This window comes from Tiliqua scincoides, chromosome 11, assembly GCF_035046505.1.
Source record: "Tiliqua scincoides isolate rTilSci1 chromosome 11, rTilSci1.hap2, whole genome shotgun sequence".
Classification (NCBI taxonomy): Eukaryota; Metazoa; Chordata; class Lepidosauria; order Squamata; family Scincidae; genus Tiliqua; species Tiliqua scincoides.
The window spans coordinates 6,486,302-6,509,547 of NC_089831.1; the positions used below are offsets into that span (position 1 = coordinate 6,486,302).

Below are 23,246 nucleotides of genomic sequence, written 5' to 3' on the forward strand. Positions count from 1 at the left end.
CTGGTCTCCTTTGTTCTTGCTCAAAAGGGTCCTGCTTGGTCACCATTTTGCTGCGTTTGTACAACTTGTCACCCACCAGCCACACATTGCCTGCCTGTGACGACAAAACCAGTCACCGGTTTTGTTGAACACCTGCCCAACCACAACTGGTTGGGCTGTGTTTGGCTTGCATGCATCACAAACAGCATAGGCGTTGCATGAGGTTGGAGGTGTGGCCATGGAGTCTCCTGAGCTTAAAATAGAGTAAGTGTGGTTTTGCTGGAGCTGGGGAAGGTGCTTTTTGGGTGCATAATTCAGGGAACAAGATGAGTTCATTGCCACAACTCAAAGCCCTGATTCATGACTTCATTCTACCATCGATAGAGGTACAACAGCCCCAATCCGGCAATTCAATTGCCCCAGTTCGATTCTGCTCAAAGTCAGAACCCCACTGGCAGAAATTCAAAATCCAAATCTTAAAAGGTGCTGCTTAAAAAGAAGGCGTCTTTTCAAAATAGCAAGGCTAGATCATTGGTAGGTTCCAACCCCTTTAGAGAAGGTCCAGATAGAAAAACTTGGTGGGGGAGTGTTCACATTTATTACACCAGGATAGCCCAGCAAATGAAGCCAAAATGTGGGGATTGATTGGGGGGGCTCTGTGCAAGAACTGGGGCCTCTTTGTGAATGTTTAGAATGTCATCAAAAGGCGTTGAAAGGTAAAAAGGACTATTTGTTTAACAGTTTGGTTGTGCCTAACTATTAGCTATAAGAGTGGAAAACAGAAGTGGATTATGGGGAAGGGAAAAGGTTCTCATTGTGCCTGCTTTTTAAAAAATAGCTGATCTATAAATACATTTATTCCACAACATGGATGGAGTATGAGTTCTTTTATATATTGTTCTTTTATGTACAGCAAACGTATTTAAGCCTGTATGGCAAGGTGAGGTTCAGCAAGGTTTCTCCTGGAGAAAACAGCACTTGATGAAACTAGTCCTGCCATGTGGCCTTTAAAGTAGAACAGTTGCAGTGGGCCCTCCTTATCCATGGGTCCTGCATCAGCAGATTTGGCTAACCGTAGGTGCCGACCCCATGGCCGGAGGGCCTCAGAGGACCTCTGGATGCAACCAGTAGTGCCTTCCAATCACACCCAGAAGGTCTTCTATAAGGTACTTCTGATTTTTCTGGCAGGGCCTCTCCGCAGAATTAATTATCCTTGGAATTTGGTATCTGTGGAGGGTCGTAGAACTGATCCCTTGTGGGTGCCAAGAGCCCACTGTATTTATTTAGCACCAGCGATATTTTAGGTAAGGCATGGGAGGATTTACATTCTTCCTCCTGAAGGAGATCTGCTAGAGATGAAAATTGCCAGCTCTGCCTGCGGGTCAAGTGGGGGGTGGGCAGAGACCTCCAATTCCCTGCTTTCAAGTGAGCTGATGCCAATTTGTGATATTTGTTGTTGCTCTTGGAGCTGCGATGCCCAGCCACTCGCTGCCGAGTGACTCCTGTGTTGTTGGTCTTGTTCTAGCACTCGGGAATTAATAGCTCCGATGCAGAGGTGCTGACCCTGTACAATGTGACAGAGGCTGAAAGCGGGGAGTATATTTGTAAGGTTTCCAATTATATTGGTGAGGCTAACCAGTCTGCGTGGCTCACCGTCACCAGACCCATGGCTGAAGGTAAACGGGGAGAACGCCACTGTGGGGGGCTCTTGCTTGGACCGTTGGTCCTTTGTGGTGGACAAAGCCAAACTCTTGTGGCTCTCCTGTTTTCTGCTCTGTTTCTGGTGCCATAAGCCATGGAAAAATCCTCGGAGGCGCCGGTCAGTTCAGTTTCGTGTCTTCCTTCTGTTCCTTCCAACTGTTAGTCGGTTTTGTTCTGTCCTGCTTTAACTTTCTTGCTGCAACGACTTTCAACCCGATTGAGAAACCGACTTTAGAGCAGTGGCTCTCAAACATTTTAGCACCAGGACCCGCTTTTTAGAGAGATAATCTGTTGGGACCCAGCAGAAGTGATGTCATTAACCTGTAAATGAAGTCATGGCTGAAAGTGACATCATCAAGCAAGAAAATGTTTAACACCCCCATATGGCAAAATAAAATAAAATAAATAAATAAATAAATAAATTGTTTGCGGTCAGTATATGTTTAAAAATTTATTTAAAAGAACCCTCCTAGACTCTACCAAGAGTTGCTGATCTGTTTTAAAAAAAATTTCACAAACGTCCCAAAGGCTGCAATCCTATCCACACTTACCCAGGAGTAAGTCCCATTGACTACCATTGTTAAAAGCATATACATAGTAGCCTGTTAGAAGTATAGGTCTGTAACATTTCCCCAAATGCAGTCACATACCATGGTAGCATCAAGTCTAATATATTAAAAATAAAATGCACATTGAAATAATTGGGAACCCACCTGAAATTGGCTAGCAATCCACCTAGTGGGTCCCGACCCACACTTTGAGAAAAACTGCTTTAGAGTCCTGCTCATACACCAAGCTGAGGATAATTGCACCCCCTTCCATGCATTTTTCTCCCTAGCATGGTAAATCGTTTAAGGAACATTCAGTTTTTGAACCATCAGGCTATCACCAAATCAATTCACTCTACTTGGGTACTCCCAAAAACCTCCTTGAAGGTGCCTTTTCAGATAGCAGGACCACAGTAACCTTAGATATGCACATGTTCCTTTAATGCACATCCCACCAATTTAAAAAATTGGCTTTCGCAGATTAGCCTATTAATCTACTTATTAAAATGTGCATGTCCTAATTTCTTGCACATCTGATTTTGATTTCCAGGATGGCCCTTATTAAAAAAAAAAGAAGTTGCCATTTGTTTTGTGTGTCTCTGTTCCAAGTAGCATGGCTTCTCCTCTTCCAGGAGCACTTTGATTCTTTGCTTAGATTCTGCTCTTTCTACCTCCCTCCGTTGCTTGGTCTTGTTTCCATCTGTGAAACTCAACTGGTCCTTCTTCCCCGAGGTCAATTTTTCCATGTGGCCCATCACCAGCATGTGTTCAGATGGGCAGGGAAGTTCAGTTTGGTGAAGGGATTTTTTTTTTAACCCCATCTCTCTAAGCCAGCCTGGATCTGAGGTTGTCCTACAGCTTTCTGTTGTCATAAGTCTGCAGTGGTGTCTCTGCTCCTTAGGAGGTCTCAGGAGCATGTTTTATCCCCTCCCCTCCTCTTCTGCACCTTGGTTCCTAAAGGGTCTTACGTTTGCTGGTCCTATTTCTTTTTTTCCATCCATTTTTCCCCCTCTCTAGACTGCTGGTGTTAACACAACAGACAAAGAAATGGAAGTCCTTCACTTAAAGAATGTCTCCTTTGAGGATTCCGGGCAGTATACATGTTTGGCGGGTAATTCTATTGGGATCTCCCACCACTCTGCATGGTTGACAGTTCTGGAAGGTATATACCGGTTCTGTTCCCTTCTTCTTCCCACCTCGCTGTCCTCTTCTATAGGTTTTGGGAGTGAGCATGCCACTGTTTGCGAGAGCCTGCCCGCTTGTGAGTGAGGGGAGAGTTGCATCTACAAAGTTCCCTTCTAACGAAGCCACAAATCGGACTGATGCTTGGGCCATTGAAGTGGGGCGGTTGAAGTGGTGCTTGTTTCAGTCTTGTCCGAGAGCCTCCTGCTTCTCTCTGGTTCCCTTTCCTCCGATGTCAAATTGGCGGGGTCCATTTTCACACACACATGGCGGCTCTCATAGACCCAAGGCATTGCAAATTTCCAGTCTGGGTTTCACCAGAGGTCAAATCCACGTTTTTCAATAGGCTGGTTCCATTCTCCAGGCCACGGCAACCTCTCCATGCAGCCAGTCAACAGCTCTGTCAGGCTGGTAGATGAAAAGTTCAGAACTTTGCTCTTGACATGGGAGGGCCTCTTTCACTCACTTGATGCTAAAACAAAATCCCTTCTGTGCAATCCCAATAGATGGTTACCATATGCAAGTGGATATGTCAGGCTGCCAGCCACCCATTTTCTGTGTGCTACAGACATAGGCAGTAACCCCTCCTGGTGCATCAGGATCTAGCCCCTCCTGGTGCATCAGGATCTCAGGTTGAGAAATGAAGTTCCATATTCACCACCTGCTTCTTGGACCCCCCCTCCCCCAACAATGACAATCATGGGCGCTATTTCCACCCCACATTATTTTTTCCATAGAACACCCATCCACTCACTCTTGTGTACACACCTGCTCACTCATGCCTGGAATAAAAGTGTTCTCTGCTAGCCAGTAAAGCAGTGGTTCTCAAACTGATGGGTCACAACCCACCAGTTCGTGTAACGCTTCCCCTGTCCCTTTAAGGGGTGGGGGAAGGGGGAAGGCAGCGACACAATCCCCAGGATTATGTTGCTAAGGGGGGTGAGGTAGGTGCTTTGCACTTACTAGTAAGTAGGTAGGGCTGCTGGAGGCTGCAGAAGCTGCGGGAAGCCCTGCGCAGCCCTCCACAGCACTCCCTAAGGCTTGGAAACTTCAGTAAAAGTGGGCACAAAGCACTTCCGTTTTGCAGGAGGTGATTTGCGCCAAGCCTCGGGGAGCACTGCGGAGGGCTGCCCAGGGCTCCCCGCACCCCTTGCAGCCTCCAGCAGCCCTACCTAGTTACAAGGATGTGCAAAGCACCCCCCCTTAGTGACACCCCTGGGAATCGCGTCGCTGCCCTAGCCCCTCCCCTGCAAACACTTACTGAGTGAGTAAAGCTCCCTCAAAGTTTGAGAATGGCTGCGGTAGAGGAAAAGTTGCTCTTGACTTGGGAGTCTCACTAAGAGTGATGACCTCTAGAGCAGAGGTTCCCAAAGTGGGCGTTGCGACAAGTCCCCTGCCCCGGAAGAGAATGGAACCTGTCTGTTGCCAAGTGGGTATCTCTGCTGCGGCTCCTGTGTTCTCTTTTGGTTGATACTCTGCATGAACTTCAGCTCCCTGGGCTTCTTGCTCTGGCCTGCTTGGCCGATGCTGGCCTCCTTTTTTTGCCATCAACAGCTGGCTGACAAGAACTGATAACCTAGGACTTCAGAAAGTCTTGCTCTGTGCTGTTGGTGTGAGTGTTGCACTGACAGTTATAAAAGAACTTTCTGTGTTATCAGCCCTTTCTCTTCCTTGTCCAGCCCGTGTCTGTTCAGAATTGTGCCATTTGAACAGAAGAAGATGGCAATTGTTTCTTTCTTGTCTTAAGTTCTGTTGCTCATCCAAATGTCATTCTCTGGTGCTTATTGCCTTTTCGGGGGTGGGGGGAGGACTGAGATGTTGGGGTCCAGTTGTTTTTCTCTACCTCTCCTTTCTAATTGCAGCTCCTGTTCTCTCTCCAGGTCTGTGCATAGCCAAAAAAATGTTCCTTGCCACAGTGCCTGCTTTGGGGCTGCCTTGCTTGACAGTTTTCCATGTGCGCACGAGCATTTTTAGGCTGTTGCTTACGATGTGGGGAGCGCCGGGCAAAGGACTTAAGGACTTTGTGGGCAGCACATCGCATTTGTTTGAGCTGCTGAAAATTTTTCCGGCCAGGACCTACAAAAGACAGTTCAATGTCCCTGGGGGTCAGAATCTTCATGTCTGAACTGTCCTACAGATTTTGCCCATGTGGTGGTAGGAAGTGGATTGGCAGCCATGATGTGGATTAGCAAGTGAATTGGCAGCCTTAACCCTATTCTGGCCTTTCTCCTCCCCCCCTCCCCAAATGGAGGAAGTTACTCAAGGCGAGCCCAGATTTTGAGTCACTCCCTCTTGTGCTTGTTCTGTTTTCTCCCTCAGTTGTACCTCCACCATAATATTGGCCCCTGATCCTTGGAAACATCTTCCTTAGAACACACAGTAGCCTTGATTTCATCTCTGTTCAAGCACATGCAGTTGCGCCCATTCTAGGTGGTGTTATGAAAGCATCGTCATCACTGCTTCAACCTCCCTCAACCTCTCCTGCTAATCAGAATTTGGAGGCAGATCATATATTTATGCAGTGGACCCTCAGTATCCTGGGGGGGTCCATTCGCTGATCCTCCACAGATATCAATTTCAGCTGATAATGACATCTGTGGAAAGCCCTCGAAGGACCTCCCAGATCAATTGGAAGTGTCTTAAGATCACATCCAGGAGGTTCTTGAGGCCCTTCAGACACAGGGTTGGCACCTGTGTTGAGCCAAATCCATGGATGTTGATGGTTGGCAACCTTCAGTCTCGAAAGACTATGGTATAAGCCTACAGCATCTGGTATTCCCAGGCGGTCTCCCATCCAAGTACTAACCAGACCTGACCCTGCTTAGCTTCCAAGATCAGACAAGATCGGGCATGGATGTTGAACCCATGGATGAAAAGAGGCCACTGTATAATGGCCATGCTTAGATGTCCCTCCATCACTTTTCTGGAAAACCAGGTTTCACCCTGATGCCCACCTCCAGGGCATGATGTATTACAGTATGAAGCCAGAAAGGCCAGTAGACAAAGTTTGTAGCCAAAAATTCTTGCCATCTCTCAATTTTTGGCTTAGACCCAAATTTTGCAACCAGGAAGCCAAAATTCTGAAACTTCATGCAAGTTGCAGAATTTCATAATACATGCTGGACTTGAAGAGATCCATTAAGGAGAGTCGTCCTTTTGAGTTACCTAATACGTAGGTTTCTTCTTTCTAAAATCCCTCTTGGGAACTACAAAGGCTAGAAACTTGGGCTTTTTTACAAACCAGGAGCAGATTCCATTAGGAAGTTGAATTCCCTATAACTCTGGTGCTTCCTTAGTTGTGCCCAAATGATACTTGGATCTTAGAGAGCCAAATCCATGAAAACACCTTGATTTAGGCGCCCACTTTGCCTTGTCTGTATCTATCAGGGGGGGGGGGGCGTGTACAAAGCCATTAAGGAATGGGCCCTAAAAAGGGATCTGTATGCCCTTTTTTGACTCACTTGGCTTTGGCCAGACTATTAATTCCACCTGTACATCTGCTGTCTTCCTAGTTGTTTGGAAGAACAACCCAAAAACACATCCAGCTGCCACAGGAAGTGAGAGTAGATAGTGCCTCTTTCCCCTTCACCCTGTACCTGTTGAACTTTTTTGTTTCTAAATTGCTGCTGTGCTTGTATACTAACGCTTTCTTCACACTGGTCCAGCTATTGAAGACAAGCCAGCTATGATGACCTCCCCTTTGTACCTGGAGATCATCATCTACTGCTCAGGGGGCTTCCTCATCTCCTGCATGATTGCAACCGTCATCGTGTACAAGATGAAGAGCACCACGAAAAAGACGGACTTCAACAGCCAGCTGGCCGTGCACAAGCTGGCTAAGAGCATCCCCCTGCGCAGACAGGTAACAGAAAGTAGATAGGGGGTTTGATTGCACCTTATTGCCCTCCCACTGGAGAACTTTGTCTGAGCCTTTAGCAAAACTCGCCTAGTATAGTGGGCCTTTGGAATCCGCTGGGGATCTGTTCCAGGATCCAGATGATGGTGGCACCTCCCTAGCTAGGCGGTGTTGGGCAGCTGGTCTTTTGCCTGTTTCATGTGTTGGGAAGAGGACCAAGCAGAGCAAATGGGAGGAAGAGAGGCCACTTTGGAGCAGGTAAAAGTGGGAGAAGTAGTGGCAGTTGGGGCTTGTTTTTGGAGACAGAAGCAGAGGAAAGAGATCCAGGATTGTAGCGGATACCACCATGTTCTGGCAAGACAGAGCTTCAACCATTCCCAGCATAGTCATGACTTCTGTTACTCGGGGCCAACCTTAGAAGCTGCAGGGCCCAATTGGAGCCTTTTTTTTTTTTTTTTTTTTTTTTTTTTGCTTTTGCAGGGCTCCAGGTTCACAGCCAAGGTCTGTAGAATCTTAGAGATCTACTCTAAATATAATTTCTTACAGACTTTATGTCTGTATGGTAAAATGGAAAGCTGTCAAATATGTGTGCTTAAAAAGTGCATGTGAATTAATGGGCCAAATGGATTTGAGCACATTTCAATATAAAATTGCATACATGTCAGCCTACAAGTGAACAAGCAAAATGTGTAGATTACCACTGAAAAGTAAATACCGCTTGTTTTAGTGACTGTGAAATGATTTGGTAAAAGTATTGGTTTTAATTTTTATTTTTACTCTAGTGTGGGACCCACCTTAGGTGCAGGGACCAATTGGGTCCAGTTGGCTTAAAGCCAACCCTGCTTTTACTATAATTGTTTACATAGCAGTATGAGTGGAAAGAGTGCTTTGCACTCAGAACCTTCCTTATGGATTCTGGTGACTGAAATCCTTTCCTAAATGTAAATCCCAGTTCTGTGCAAAGGAAAACTAATCCTGTGTCTGAACAGACAAAGTAAAGCAGATAATGCAGGTTTTGTATCTCTGAAGTCCTGTCCAGTCCTGCCTCTAGCTTCTGAGAATGTGCCAGGCTTTGCTTACACACTTTCAGACATATTTTTTTGCTTTCATGAGGACTAACAACTTGCTCTCTTCTAAATATGAAAGCTCAGTTTTTCTGGATGCTGAATGTGACACGCATTGCCAACTTCCAAATGATTGTGGTGTGGGTCTCAGAACAAAGGCAGTCCCAGGCATTAGGTTTTCTAAATCCACCCACAGTAACCAGGCTTTAGGGAAGGATAAAAAGAGGAGGGTGTCCAGGCTGCCTGGGTAGGTCTGGAGAGGTGCTTTACACCACATCAGGGAGCCAAGTTTGTTTACATCAGCAGGAACCCAGTTTGCAAAAAGGAAAATGTGGTCTGTCTTGGACAGAGTTGCTGGGAGGCCGACAGTTCTCTCTCCTGTCAGAGCCAGACTGGTCTGGGCTGGGGTCTTTATCAAAGGTAAACCCACTCTCTTCCTCCTCCTCCCACTGCAGGTTTCGGCTGACTCAAGCTCATCCATGAACTCAGGTGTGATGCTTGTGCGTCCCTCCCGGCTCTCCTCCAGTGGGACACCAATGCTGGCAGGTGTCTCTGAATATGAGCTTCCAGAAGACCCCCGCTGGGAGCTTCCCAGAGACCGGTAACTTACTCTGGATAGGGGCCACTAGGCCATTGTTTTTAGCAACTTTTCTGATCTTGGATGTCGGCAAGAGAAGGATCTGTGCCCGTTGGCTTGGGGTTTACCCCAGTCAGAGCAGGCCAGAGCTTGTGGTTGAGCATTTTGAGTCTCTGACCCAAACATTTCCCTTTCAGAAAAAAAACCTCAAAAACAAGGCCAGAAAAATACTTCAGGAATGTTGGAGAAACCTACAGCCCAATCCTTCCCCCCACTCCCACTGGCGCAGCCAAGCCAAAAACAGGCATTCTGTATCCAGTGGGAGGGATAGATTTAAATCTCCTTACCCCGTGTAAGCTGCCTGCTCTGTAGCAGGTCTCTTTGGACCTAGTCACTAGCGCAACTTTGAGGATAGAAGGGGGGGCAAGGAGGCTGCAGAAAAGGAATAAGGGTGCTGCAGGATCTGTACCCTCCCCTGCCACATTACCTCCTTCAGTGGGTGGCTGGGGATCCACTGGGGCTGACAGGAAGGCTCCAGCCTTCCCAGCAGCATGCTACTTTTCACATTACCGGAAAGCACTTTATAGCAGCCTACACTGGAGGACCAAGCATTCCTTTCAGTGCAGTGGCGTAGCTAGAGGGGGGTGCAAAGCACTAAGTTTTGCAGGGAACCTCACCGCGGTGTGCAAGGCATGAAGTTTTGCAGGGAGTCTCACCACAGCACAAAAGCAGCCCCTTCGGAGCCGTTCTAGGAGGTGGGAGCAACTCAGATGAACACATCCATTTTGCTCCCTCCACTTTCCATTTTGCATTCCAGGGTGCCTGGAATGGCTTGGTAATGGAGGGGCTGCTTGCATGCCGTGGTGGGGCTCCTTGCAAAACTTAGTACTTTGCACACTGTGGTGAGGCACCCTGCAAAACTTAGTGCTTTGCATCCCTGCTAGCTATGTCGCTGCTCCAGTGCTTACAGCCCATATAATTGTGCTATGAATCTCCTGCCAAAGACTATTTTATCAATTTCTCAAAACTGGACACTTGATCCTATTGGTCGAAAGGTCTAAATAATGCTTTCTTAGAAACATTAAGCCTTGAGTTTCTGTTCTCTTTGCTTTAGTTAGAAACAGTATTTAAAATGTCCGCTGTTTGTTCCCTGGGCGTGATCAGAGATCTGGGGTAGTGCCAGCTTGCACCAGGCCCTCAGGCAAGCCGTGGGGAAGAGATGTGTGTGTGCTCCAGCATTGCCACCCCCCTGTGGCCAAATTCTCCTACCTCCATTAAAAAAGCTGCTGCCCACTGACTGATTTTCAGCCAGCTAGAGAAGCAAGTGGTGGCTGGTTCCTGTTGGACTTTACATAAGAGGAGCCCTGCTGGATGGCGACTGGCCTGGACGTCTTTAAAAGGGGATTGGACAAGTTTCTGGAGGAAAAATCCATTAGGGGGTACAAGCCATGATGTGTATGCGCAACCTCCTGATTTTAGAAATGGGCTATGTCAGAAGGCCAGATGCAAGGGAGGGCATCAGAATGAGGTCTCTTGTTATCTGGTGTGATCCCTGGGGCATTTGGTGGGCCTCTGTGTGATACAGGAAGCTGGACTAGATGGGCCTACGTCCTGATCCAGTGGGGCTGTTCTTATGTTCTTAACTACAATTCCCAGGAAGCCTTGCAGGTCTCTTGTTATCTGGTGCGCTCCCTGGGGCATTTGGTGGGCCTCTGTGTGATACAGGAAGCTGGACTAGATGGGCCTACGTCCTGATCCAGTGGGGCTGTTCTTATGTTCTTATGGATCTGGCCAAAGGCTGGATCAGCCAGAGGACAATCTAGTCCAGCTTCCTGTATCACACAGAGGCCCACCAGATGCCTCTACTGCACACAAAACAACAAGATATCTGCACCTTATTGCCACTCCCATGCATCTAGCATTCTGAGGTAGCCTACTTCTAAAAGCAGGAGGATGTGCATACCCATCATGGCTTGTAACCTGTGGTGGACTTTTCCACCAGAAATTTGAAATTTGCCCAATCCCCTTTTAAAGGCATCTAGACCAGAAGCCATCACCATATCTTGTGGCAAGGAGTTCCACAGTGGAATTTTGGGCACAGTGGGTCTGAGAGAAACAAGTCAATTGGCTGAGAGGCAGGGGAAACAGGAAGAGAGACACAAACTGGTTCTTCCTGCTTCCTTCAGTCAGTCGTCCTTGGAAGCAGCAAAGCAACCTACTCTCACAAACACATCACTCCACCACCACCCACCGTTAAGGAAGCTTCAGGGATCAGCCCATGTGGGTTCTTGGCCAGTGTCCAATCTGGTCAAGCTCTGACACTGCCCATGGTCTGAGGGCATGTGATTCAGCCAACTTGCTAGAGCTAAGCAGGTTTAGATCTGGGCCAGGTCTGTATGGGTTCCGTTATGAGAAAAAGGCGGGACATCAACATAATCGTAACGTTCACTGCGATCACTGGTTGCATCTGAAGATCAGTGCCTCCACTGCTTTAGCTCATATGTTTCATGATTATGGAAAAGCAAAAAAAAAAAATTAAAAAAAAAAATTCCATGAGCATTTTGTGTCTTGAGGGGAAAATTCCATCCCATTCAGAAAATTAGGCCCAGATTATGGAAGCCAGGACCATCTGCTGTAGCTCCCCAAGAGGGAATGGTAGGGAATTTCTGTGCATTTGTACTGCCAATATAATCAAGCAGAAACAAAAAGAGAGAGCTTGTAAGTCCACATAGGGAGCAGAATGTTGCCAGGCCACCGAGTCTTCCCGAGCACGGAATTCTCCCCTCCTGACCATCACCTTCTCTTCCCCTTCTTGTTCTAGGTTGATCCTGGGCAAACCATTGGGGGAAGGCTGCTTTGGGCAGGTGGTGCTGGCCGAGGCGATCGGCCTGGACAAGGACAAGCCGAACCGTGTCACAAAAGTGGCGGTGAAGATGCTCAAATGTAAGTCAATCCCTGCAGGTATTTGTTAGTTTCTTTGGAAGTTGGATAGCTTGGCTTTCGATCAAGTGACCCTCAAGGCAGCTTACAGCAAATTGCAATACAGTCGGCCCTCCATATCAGGGGGTTTGGCACCCATGGATTTGAGTCAGCGGCAGGCACTGAGCTCATACCTAGAGGGCCACACAGGACCTCCTGAATGTGACTGAAAGCACCTTCTGGTTGCACCCAGGAGGTCCTGCGAGGTCCTTCCACTGACTCCATTATCTGCAGGGTGTCCTGGGACAGATCACCTGCGGATGCCAAGGAATCCCCTACTTTCCTCCCCAGCTCTGGCTTGGGTGAAGGATTATGTCTGGAAACACAGTGCGAAAACCAACCCCAGCCCTCCTTGCCAACTTGGTGAATTCAGACTGAATACAGTGGGCCCTCCCTGTCCACCGATTTGAGCATCCGTGGATGCCAAGACCCTGGGAGGCCAGTGCAACCTCCAGAGGGCCTGGCACATCCCCCAGGTGAGTCCTTGCTGCACTGTGACCCTGGCCCCCCGCAGATTTCATTATCCATGGATTTTGGTATCCACAGGGGTCATGGAACCAATCCCCCGCAGATACCAAGGGCCCACCGTACTTTAGAGCAAGCCCTGTTCAAATCAGTGCAACTTACCCTAGTCATTTTTACTCAAAATCAGCTGAAGGTTTTGGTAACTGCTTCTGGCATCCCTACCTCTAAACTCTGCACGGGGCAGTCGCGTCACCCTAGGGTTGTGGGAGGAGCCAGTGATAGACCTACCTTGGGCAGTCTGCCTTGGGGAAACCTTTGTGTCCTTCCTGAGGATGAGGCCACTTTCCATATGCAGTGGGCCCTCAATATCCGTGGGGGATCCGTTCCTGGACCCCTGCAGGTACTGCATTTTGAAATCCACAGATGGGGCCAACCTGGCAAACCGAAAGGGCCTTCCTGTCATGTCAAGTAAGTGTTCTGAGGCATGGGAAGGCCGTGTGTGGCCTCCCCATACCTCAGAATGCCCCCCAGGCATGACCGGAAGTCACTTGCAGTCGCATTCAGGAGGTCCTGTGAGTCCCTCCAGCTGGCTTGGCACCTGCCGATACTTAAATCCGCGGACGCCAAGCCTGTGCATAAGGAGGGCCCACTGTATTGACAGAGATGGGGGTAGGATTAGCACTACAAGGGTCCACCCCAAAGATTCGAGCACAGAGCAGTAGATGCAGTCAGTATCTCGACATCTGAAGCACACCTCTGCAGTGAAATGTCTCCTAGCAGTTTCTCTGCCGCAAGCCTCCCCGAGTGAGAGCTTGGCTCTCCCCAATGTACCCCATTCCCCGAAGGGAGGCAGGCAGTGTGTCACAGATTGCAGCAACCCAGCGCTGTCTTCCACCCTTCCAGCCTGCTGCAGAAGCTTTTATCCATGCTTGCTGGCCAAAGAGCTGCAGGTACCTCTCCAAAGGATGAGCTCATCTGTGAAGCTGTTGCTCCCTTTCCTCCGGCTCCCTGGTCAGCAGCTACTTGAAAACTGCATTCATCTATATAACTATGTATTGTTGGCCGCGCTGTGCTGTAATTGCAGGAAGGGTGGGATAGCCAGCCATGAGATAAATGAAAATATTTGTTTTATATCTAGCTCAGGCATGGGGCTCCCAGCAGTCTCTTTGCCAAAGGACCAACAAAATTCAGACTTTCTTGGCTTCAGACATGCTGCAGCCTCTGCTGTTCCCAGGCCAGATTCAGCAACAGTGTTTTCCGGCAGGGCCACTCTGCAGGAAAAAGGAGCAAAAAAAGGAATGGAAGGCCAGTGTCTCTGCACCTGACTGCCTGAAGTAGCCTGCAAATCACTTTGCTACCACTAGGTTCCATTTCCTCTAAGTGGTTTTTTGTTGTTTTTTTTCATCTCTAGGCCAATGATTTGCAACCACTATGCCATGGCACACTGGTGTGCCGTGGATGGTCCACAGGTGTGCTGCGGGACTTTGGGGAAGGCCATTTATTAGTAGGGCATTCGGGGGGGGTGAGCCCCCTATCCCCAAGGCATCGTCTGCCTTGTCAGTGGTCAAATAACTGATGGTGTGCCTTGACAGTTTTAACGCCTTGTCAGTGTGCTGTGAGGCGAAAAGGTTGAAAATCGCTGCTCTAGGCAGTGGTGTCACTAAGGGGTGCAGGGGGTGCGGACCGCACTGGGTGACACCCTCAGGGATAGGGTGGCCAAAATTTTGGAAACCCTTTGGAAAATTTGTATTTATGAATAATACCATCATGTTACATATCATTGGAAAGGTACTTCCATGCAGAATGTAATGAAACAAACCATGCTGAATTATCTGTATTCCATCAAAGATTATATAGCCAAATAACCAGGAAAAGAAAACACAACTGCCTCGTGTAACAAAAAGTGAATTTTTAAAACTCAAAACCGATCAATGAGACTTTGTTCTGAGAGCCAATGAGGTGCTGTTATGACACAGCAGGGAACCAGTAAGGTGTTAGTTTGAGTCGGTTCTCATTTCCATGGATCAGAGCTAATACTAGAACTCTGATTCACTTGTGTGAGTGTCATCAAGATCGCCACTGGTTTTTCTTTATTGGTTAGTGATTTGTTGGGTGACCTATACTGTGATAGATTAAAATAAATAAAGTTAATGGAGGTGACACCAGCCCTAGTGTGGCCACTACGTTTAGGCTGTGGGCATGATACTGTAATTTATTCTGTATGGTCTGGTATGGGAGGAGGTTCATCATGGGGGTGATGCAAATGTGCTCCTGCATCGGGTGACATAAGCCCTAGTGACACCTCTAAGTTGCCAGTTGAAGGCCCTGGCCTCCTCACGGAGCTGGATTTGTCCACAGCTGCTGATCCATAGGACGGCATTGGCAGCTGCTGCCTACTGAGTCGAGCCCGTGGTTCATGTAACACAGCATTGCCTACACTGGCTGGCAGCAGTTGCCTAGGGCTTCAGTTGAGGTCTTTCCAAGCCCTACCTGGAGATACCAGAGATGGAACCTGGGACTTTTCACCTGCAGAGGAAGTGCTCGACCACTGAGCTCTACTGCCCTTGCTTGAGCTGCACTTACTTCTGACCCACCAGGTCCTGTAACTTTTTTTTCCCCCCCTCTTCTCCAGCTGATGCCACAGAAAAGGATCTATCAGATTTGATCTCGGAGATGGAGATGATGAAGATGATTGGCAAGCATAAAAATATTATTAACCTCCTTGGAGCTTGTACCCAGGATGGTAAGTGCTCAGCATCCCTTCTTCCTACTTGAAAATGACTGGGCAGTGGAGCTATAAGGCATGGGGTGGTCTGTGATGAAGTCTCTGCAGAAAGTACTTTCTCCTTACTTCTTAACAAGGCATGGTGGGATATGTCATTTGTATAGAGCAGCATACAGACTCTACTCCTGGTACCAAACTGAACAGAAACAGAGGCCTCACTAGGTCAGTATTCTGTTTCCTACATTGGCCCATTAGCTGCCGTAATGGGAGCTGGGAAGGCCATAAGCAGGAAAGATAGGCTGGCAGAGTCGTATTCAGAGGCATGTTGCTGCTGAACTCAGAGGAAGCGCATAGCCGTCATGACTTGTAGCCATTGATAGACCTGCCCATAAAGCCAGCAGCTATCACCACATCTTGTGGCAGTGAATTCCACAGTCTAATTGTGTGCTGTATGAATAATAATAATAATAAAACTTTATTTTTATCCCGCCCTTCTCCCTAACGGGACCCAGGGCAGCTAACAACATATTAAAAAACAATAGATTTTAAAAACATTAATACAAGCAGATAAAAACATTTAAAAAACACACTACAGGGCCATAAAAACAGTAGTCAGATTAAAAGAGTAAAAGAGCAGATCACCGAGGAATCAAGCCTGTAAAACTAAAAGATGTATAAAAAAGTTAAGAAGGCCAGAAATCAGAAGGCTTGTTTAAACAACAGTGTTTTCAGGCCTCGCCGAAAGCTCTCAAGAGAGGGAGCCATTCTCAAGTCAAGGGGAAGGGAGTTCCATAATGTTGGTGCCACTACCGAGAAGGCCCTATTTCTTGCAGCCGCCCCCCGGACCTCCTTGGGTGGCGGCACTTGCAAAAAGGCCTTCTCTGATGACCTGAGATAGCGAGCCGGATTGTACGGGAGTAGGCGGTCTCTAAGATATCCTGGCCCAGAGCAGTATAGGGCTTTAAAGGTCAAAACCAGCACCTTGAATTGGGCAGCCAATATATATGAAGAAGTATAGTGGGATTCATGGGAGATCCGTTCAGGACCCCCGGCAGATACTGATTTCTGTGGATAATCAAATCCATGGAAGGGCCTCGCGGGACCTCCTGGACACGACCAAAAGAGTCTTCTGTTCACATCCAGGAAGTGTTCTGAGGCTCAGAAGGCACTTCCAGTCGTGCCCGTGAGGTCTTCTGAGGCCCTCCAGCTGTGGGCTCGTGTCTAGAAATTCAAATCCTCAGATGCCGAGCCGGCAGAAAAAGGATGGCCCACTGTACCTCTTTGTGTCTGTCCTAAATCTCTCAGCAGTACCTTTCATTAGGAAAACAAAGCTGGGTGACCAAGTCATGATGTTGACTGAGGGACTCATTCTGCTCTTTCTATACTGCAAACTTTCTTGCTGTCTTCTTACCATCAGCTGCCGGTCAAAACAGCTGCATTCGGTGGAAAAGTAGAAGCACCAGCTGGGGCTGGGGCCTCTGGTCTCTTGCTTCCCTTGATCCAAGTCTTCCCTTCTTTCTATGCCACAGGCCCACTCTATGTGATAGTGGAGTACGCCTCCAAAGGCAACCTGAGAGAATACCTGCAGGCTCGGCGTCCCCCAGGCATGGAATATTGCTACAACCCCACCCACCTCCCTGAGGAACAGCTCTCCTTCAAAGACCTGGTGTCCTGTGCATACCAAGTGGCCAGGGGCATGGAGTACCTTGCATCGAAAAAGGTGAATAATTGCAGTGGGAAGGAAGGAATTGTGGCATGGGATAGGACATCAGGTGATCTTATGGGAAGAGAGATTGACATAAGGTCTGATGTCGGGGCTACCCCAAGGATATTTAGTCGATTCTGCAGGTTATTCTTCTACTAAGGGGGTCAGGAGGACCTGCTAAGATTTGGGTCATACATTTTGGGATCTCAGGCTTGCAAAAAACCAATGCCTCCAGCCAGAGGAGGACCGTGGGGAGACTTCCGGGGACGATCAGGCTTCGTACCAACCTCAGGCGTGCAGCTCCTCGGCTGCCCGGGTGGGAAGTCTCGGGACTGGAGGACGTCATCCTGGAGAGGAGGGAAACAATCCCCTAGGGGGGATCCCTTCTCCAGGGGATGGGCCCGTATCCGAGCGCACTCGGGATACTCCTCGGCGGGAGGGGGGTCGGGGGCTTCTTGTAGTGGGGGATTCGATTATTAGAAACATAGAGAGGGGGGTTTGCGACGGATGTGAGGACCGCATGGTGACTTGCCTGCCTGGTGCGAAGGTTGCGGACATCACTTCTCGTCTAGACAGGCTAGTAGACAGTGCTGGGGGAGAGGTAGCGGCTGTGGTGCATGTCGGCACCAACGACGTGGGCAAGTGTAGCTGGGAGGTCCTGGAGGCCAAATTTAGGCTTTTAGGCAGGAAGCTGAAAGCCAGGACCTCAAAGGTAGCGTTCTCTGAAGTGCTACCTGTTCCACGCGCAGGGCCAGCTAGGCAGGCGGAGATCAGGGGTCTCAATGCGTGGATGAGACGGTGGTGTAGGGAGGAGGGGTTTAGATTCGTTAGGCACTGGGGAACGTTTTGGGACAAGCGGGGCCTGTACAAGAGGGACGGGCTCCATTTGAACCAGAATGGAACCAGACTGCTGGCGCATAACATTAAAAAGGTGGCAGAGCAGCTTTTAAACTGATCCCTGGGGGAAGGCCGACAGGAGCCGAGGGGCATCCGGTTCGGGACTCCTCATCCCTATGGGATGAGGATGGGGAGGTTAGAGAACAACAAGACAAAGGCAGGGTAGGAGAAGAAATTGGGAAAGGTAGGGTGATGGGATGTGATAGACGGTTTGGCACAATGAGAGGATGCGGGGACAAAGGAGCAAATAAGCAGCCCATCCTGGGGCATTCCGTGTATAAATGCTTTTATGCAAATGCCCGAAGTCTACGAGCAAAGGTGGGAGAACTGGAATGTCTGGTGACAAGGGAAAATATTGACATAGTGGGCATAACGGAAACCTGGTGGAATGCGGAGAATCAGTGGGATACCGCAATCCCGGGCTATAAACTCTACAGGAGGGACAGGCAGGGGCGTGTTGGAGGTGGGGTGGCCCTTTATGTTAAGGAAGGGATAGAATCCAGCAAAGTAGAGATTGAAGGTGGGTCCGACTCCACCGTAGAATCTCTGTGGGTTAAATTACCAGGCTTATGCAGCAATGTAATACTGGGGGCGTGCTATCGTCCTCCAGACCAGAAATCTGATGGGGACCTTGAAATGCGGAAACAGATCAGGGAGGTGACAAGGAAGGACAGGGTTGTAATCATGGGGGACTTCAATTATCCTCATATTGACTGGGTCAATTTGTGTTCTGGTCACGATAAGGAAACCGGATTTCTTGACGTGCTAAATGACTGTGGCTTAGATCAGCTAGTCAAGGAGCCCACCAGAGGACAGGTGACTCTGCATTTAATTTTGTGCGGTACGCAGGACCTGGTTAGAGATGTAAACATTACTGAGCCATTGGGGAACAGTGATCATGCTGCGATCCGTTTTGATGTGCACGTTGGGGGAAGAATACCAGGCAAATCTCTAACAAAAACCCTTGACTTCCGACGGGCGGACTTCCCTCAAATGAGGAGGCTGGTTAGAAGGAGGTTGAAAGGGAGGGTAAAAAGAGTCCAGTCTCTCCAGAGTGCATGGAGGCTGCTTAAAACAACAGTAATAGAGGCCCAGCAGAGGTGTATACCGCAAAGAAAGAAGGGTTCCACTAAATCCAGGAGAGTGCCCGCATGGCTAACCAGCCAAGTTAGAGAGGCTGTGAAGGGCAAGGAAGCTTCCTTCCGTAAATGGAAGTCTTGCCCTAATGAAGAGAATAAAAAGGAACATAAACTGTGGCAAAAGAAATGTAAGAAGGTGATAGGGGAGGCCAAGCGAGACTATGAGGAACGCATGGCCAGCAACATTAAGGGGAATAATAAAAGCTTCTTCAAATATGTTAGAAGCAGGAAACCCGCCAGAGAAGCGGTTGGCCCTCTGGATGGTGAGGGAGGGAAAGGGGAGATAAAAGGAGACTTAGAGATGGCAGAGAAATTAAATGAGTTCTTTGCATCTGTCTTCACGGCAGAAGACCTCGGGCAGATACCGCTGCCCGAACGGCCCCTCCTAACCGAGGAGTTAAGTCAGATAGAGGTTAAAAGAGAAGATGTTTCAGACCTCATTGATAAATTAAAGATCAATAAGTCACCGGGCCCTGATGGCATACACCCAAGGGTTATTAAGGAATTGAAGAATGAAGTTGCAGATCTCTTGACTAAGGTATGCAACTTGTCCCTCAAAACAGCCACGGTACCAGAAGATTGGAGGATAGCAAATGTCACGCCTATTTTTAAAAAGGGAAAGAGGGGGGACCCGGGAAACTATAGGCCGGTCAGCCTAACATCCATACCGGGTAAGATGGTGGAATGCCTCATCAAAGATAGGATCTCAAAACACATAGACGAACAGGCCTTGCTGAGGGAGAGTCAGCATGGCTTCTGTAAGGGTAAGTCTTGCCTCACAAACCTTATAGAATTCTTTGAAAAGGTCAACAGGCATGTGGATGCGGGAGAACCCGTGGACATTATATATCTGGACTTTCAGAAGGCATTTGACACGGTCCCTCACCAAAGGCTACTGAAAAAACTGCACAGTCAGGGAATGAGAGGACAGGTCCTCTCGTGGATTGAGAACTGGTTGGAGGCCAGGAAGCAGAGAGTGGGTGTCAATGGGCAATTTTCACAATGGAGAGAGGTGAAAAGCGGTGTGCCCCAAGGATCTGTCCTGGGACCGGTGCTTTTCAACCTCTTCATAAATGACCTGGAGACAGGGTTGAGCAGTGAAGTGGCTAAGTTTGCAGACGACACCAAACTTTTCCGAGTGGTAAAGACCAGAAGTGATTGTGAGGAGCTCCAGAAGGATCTCTCCAGACTGGCAGAATGGGCAGCAAAATGGCAGATGCGCTTCAATGTCAGTAAGTGTAAAGTCATGCACATTGGGGCAAAAAATCAAAACTTTAGATATAGGCTGATGGGTTCTGAGCTGTCTGTGACAGATCAGGAGAGAGATCTTGGGGTGGTGGTGGACAGGTCGATGAAAGTGTCGACCCAATGTGCGGCGGCAGTGAAGAAGGCCAATTCTATGCTTGGGATCATTAGGGAGGGTATTGAGAACAAAACGGCTAATATTATAATGCCATTGTACAAATCGATGGTAAGGCCACACCTGGAGTATTGTGTCCAGTTCTGGTCGCCGCATCTCAAAAAAGACATAGTGGAAATGGAAAAGGTGCAAAAGAGAGCGACTAAGATGATTACGGGGCTGGGGCACCTTCCTTATGAGGAAAGGCTACGGCGTTTGGGCCTCTTCAGCCTAGAAAAGAGACGCTTGAGGGGGGACATGATTGAGACATACAAAATTATGCAGGGGATGGACAGAGTGGATAGGGAGATGCTCTTTACACTCTCACATAATACCAGAACCAGGGGACATCCACTAAAATTGAGTGTTGGGCGGGTTAGGACAGACAAAAGAAAATATTTCTTTACTCAGCGCGTGGTCAGTCTGTGGAACTCCTTGCCACAGGATGTGGTGCTGGCGTCTAGCCTAGACGCCTTTAAAAGGGGATTGGACGAGTTTCTGGAGGAAAAATCCATTATGGGGTACAAGCCATGATGTGTATGCGCAACCTCCTGATTTTAGGAATGGGTTAAGTCAGAATGCCAGATGTAGGGGAGAGCACCAGGACGAGGTCTCTTGTTATCTGGTGTGTTCCCTGGGGCATTTGGTGGGCCGCTGTGAGATACAGGAAGCTGGACTAGATGGGCCTATGGCCTGATCCAGTGGGGCTGTTCTTATGTTCTTATGTTCTTATGTAATGCCTTCTGACTTTGCCTATGATGTGCTCACTTCTGGTGGAACTCGTGGCTGTGGCAAGCATTGTAATCAAGGCCATTTTGATCCAGCAGTTCTGTGGAAGTGCAGGGGAGAATGCAAGATGTGATAACTTGGCACCAAGTTCATCTTCTTAAGAACCTCAGCATTCATTTAAGTGAAAAAGCAAGTTTTCTAACCCTTTTGAGTGTGAAGATTTGCTTGAAAGTGTTTGTCTAATAAGATTTCCAAGGGTCGGAGTGGTGGCACTTTGATGCTTTTTATGCAGTTCGCCCTTTTCATCTGGGGGGAAATCTGTTCCAAGACCCACTGTGGATACATGAATCCACTGTCACTTCCAGTTTGACAAACAAACTGGAAGGGGCTTTCTGAGGCCTCTGGGAAGCCTTCTGAGACCCACAGAGGCCCGTGAGCAAGCAAACTGGAAGTGACTTTCCTCCGGTATCCACAACATCTGCGGTGAGTTAGATCCGCAGGTACTGGGGGGTACACTTTAGTTCCTTACTGCCCTTGCATAGGAGAATAAGAATAAATTATACCAATGAGAGAAGTCACACAAGTGTACTTAAAGTGACAGTCTTCTCTCCACTTTCCTGGGAGTAATGGAGTATGACACAATGGGTCGTACTTCTGAGTAGACATACATAGGATTGTGCTCTGATTTGCATAAAGCATACAGCTTTTCTTGTTGCAGAATTCATTTTTCAATCCTGTTCCGAGGCTTCCCAAGGCCACTTCCTCCTTGAACGTCCCTAACAGTCCCCATCTCTGATCTTTCAGTGTATCCACCGAGATTTGGCTGCCAGGAACGTGCTGGTGACTGAAGACAGCGTGATGAAGATTGCCGACTTCGGCCTGGCTCGAGACATTCATCACATAGATTACTACAAGAAGACAACAAATGTGAGTGGTGTGGGGGGGGTGTTTGAGGGGAAGCATGTGATTCAGCTGAACTAGGAGATGCGTCCAACAAGGCATTCTGACATTCGACTCAAGTGCAGAAAAGATGTGGAAGCTGGTGTTGGAGATTATGATGCAACCACCAAGCTGGATAAAACAGGTCTGGGTCTGGTCGGTCCCCAGATGGACCATTTGTGTGCCCCTTGAGTTCCCTAGGAAGAAGGTAGGGGGTATGCATCTGTGCCGTGGAAAGCTGGATTTGTGCAGTTTATGCTGATTAAAAACATTTGCAAGTGTAAGGTTAATTTCCATAACATGCAATGTGACCCCTATATTCGTGGATGCTGTGGATATGGGGGAAAGCTACTTCTGGTTTGTTTGTCATACCAGTGTCCAGGATTCACTTATCTGCACATTCACGTATCTTTGGGGGTTTCTGGGATTGATCCTCTGCAGATAAAAAAGCCCAACTGTATATGTTTCTACTTATCGCAGGGAGGAGGGAAGGAATAACTGGGTGCAGAACTCAACATCTTGAGTGTCTTATGGGCTTTCTCGGTGACATTCAGCCACCGGTGGTGAATGCCAAAGGCATTATCCGTGCATCGTTTTGACCTGTTTGATAGGAGGCCTCTCTGTGGTGATGTTTGTTTTGGCTCCTCATGTTCATGGAAGCATCCAGAGCACTGACACTTTTCCAAGTCCTGCAGATGTCCTTTTTCTTGTTGATTGGTCAGTTCTGGGAAATTCCTTTCACCTTGGGATGCTTCGTGTGCAGCAGAGGAGCTGGGAAAAACTTAACCCATTGCTTGTCACAGAGCCCAATCCTATCCCACAGAGCCCTTCCCTCCCTCCCCAACCCACCCCCCACTGGTATAGCTGCGCTATAAACAGGTGCACTGTGTCCTTTGGGGGGGGGGGAGTCAGGAGGCTTCAGAGGCAAAAGGGGATTTAAATCTCCTTCCACCTGCGTAAGCTTCCCACTCTGCTGTGAATCTCCTTGGATCCATGCCAGTGAAAATTGCTGGCGCGTGTCTGTGGCGATAAAGGAGGTGGGGAGGCTGCAGAAAAGGGCAATAGAATCCGGAGTACGCCATCGCTGCCAGATCCATCACCTCCCGCAGCTGCCCCACTTTGCCTCCTCCCTACCTCCACCACTGTTTTACCTGCTCCAGCAGGTGGCATGCAATCCACTGGTGGACTGGCAGTTCTGCTGCTTTGTGCATTGGAACTCACTTCCATTGTTGCAAAAGGCTGCTTGCGGCAAGGGGGAAGAACCAATTTTTTAATATGTGGAATATCTTCTCATAAAAGCCTGTTGTCCAAGTCTGCAAAAGAGTAATTTTTACTCTTAGATAAAAATGTAGTTGAAAAATA

At 48.3% G+C, this 23,246-nt stretch overlaps 1 protein-coding gene across 4 annotated transcripts in view; it reads left to right on the forward strand.

Annotated features, from left to right (window-relative positions):
• The window catches only part of FGFR1 (fibroblast growth factor receptor 1), a 122,391-nt gene that overhangs the window by 84,441 nt on the left and 14,704 nt on the right, over window positions 1-23,246 (forward strand). For 2 of the 4 annotated variants that reach the window (XM_066639396.1, XM_066639398.1), the window contains 7 exons: window positions 3,246-3,390; window positions 7,076-7,278; window positions 8,786-8,931; window positions 11,729-11,850; window positions 14,984-15,094; window positions 16,606-16,796; window positions 21,750-21,872. In XM_066639396.1, the coding sequence (XP_066495493.1) occupies window positions 3,246-3,390; window positions 7,076-7,278; window positions 8,786-8,931; window positions 11,729-11,850; window positions 14,984-15,094; window positions 16,606-16,796; window positions 21,750-21,872 (1,041 nt within the window). The remainder of the gene's footprint in view (window positions 1-3,245; window positions 3,391-7,075; window positions 7,279-8,785; window positions 8,932-11,728; window positions 11,851-14,983; window positions 15,095-16,605; window positions 16,797-21,749; window positions 21,873-23,246) is intronic. The other 2 variants (XM_066639397.1, XM_066639399.1) reach the window with 1 other exon arrangement.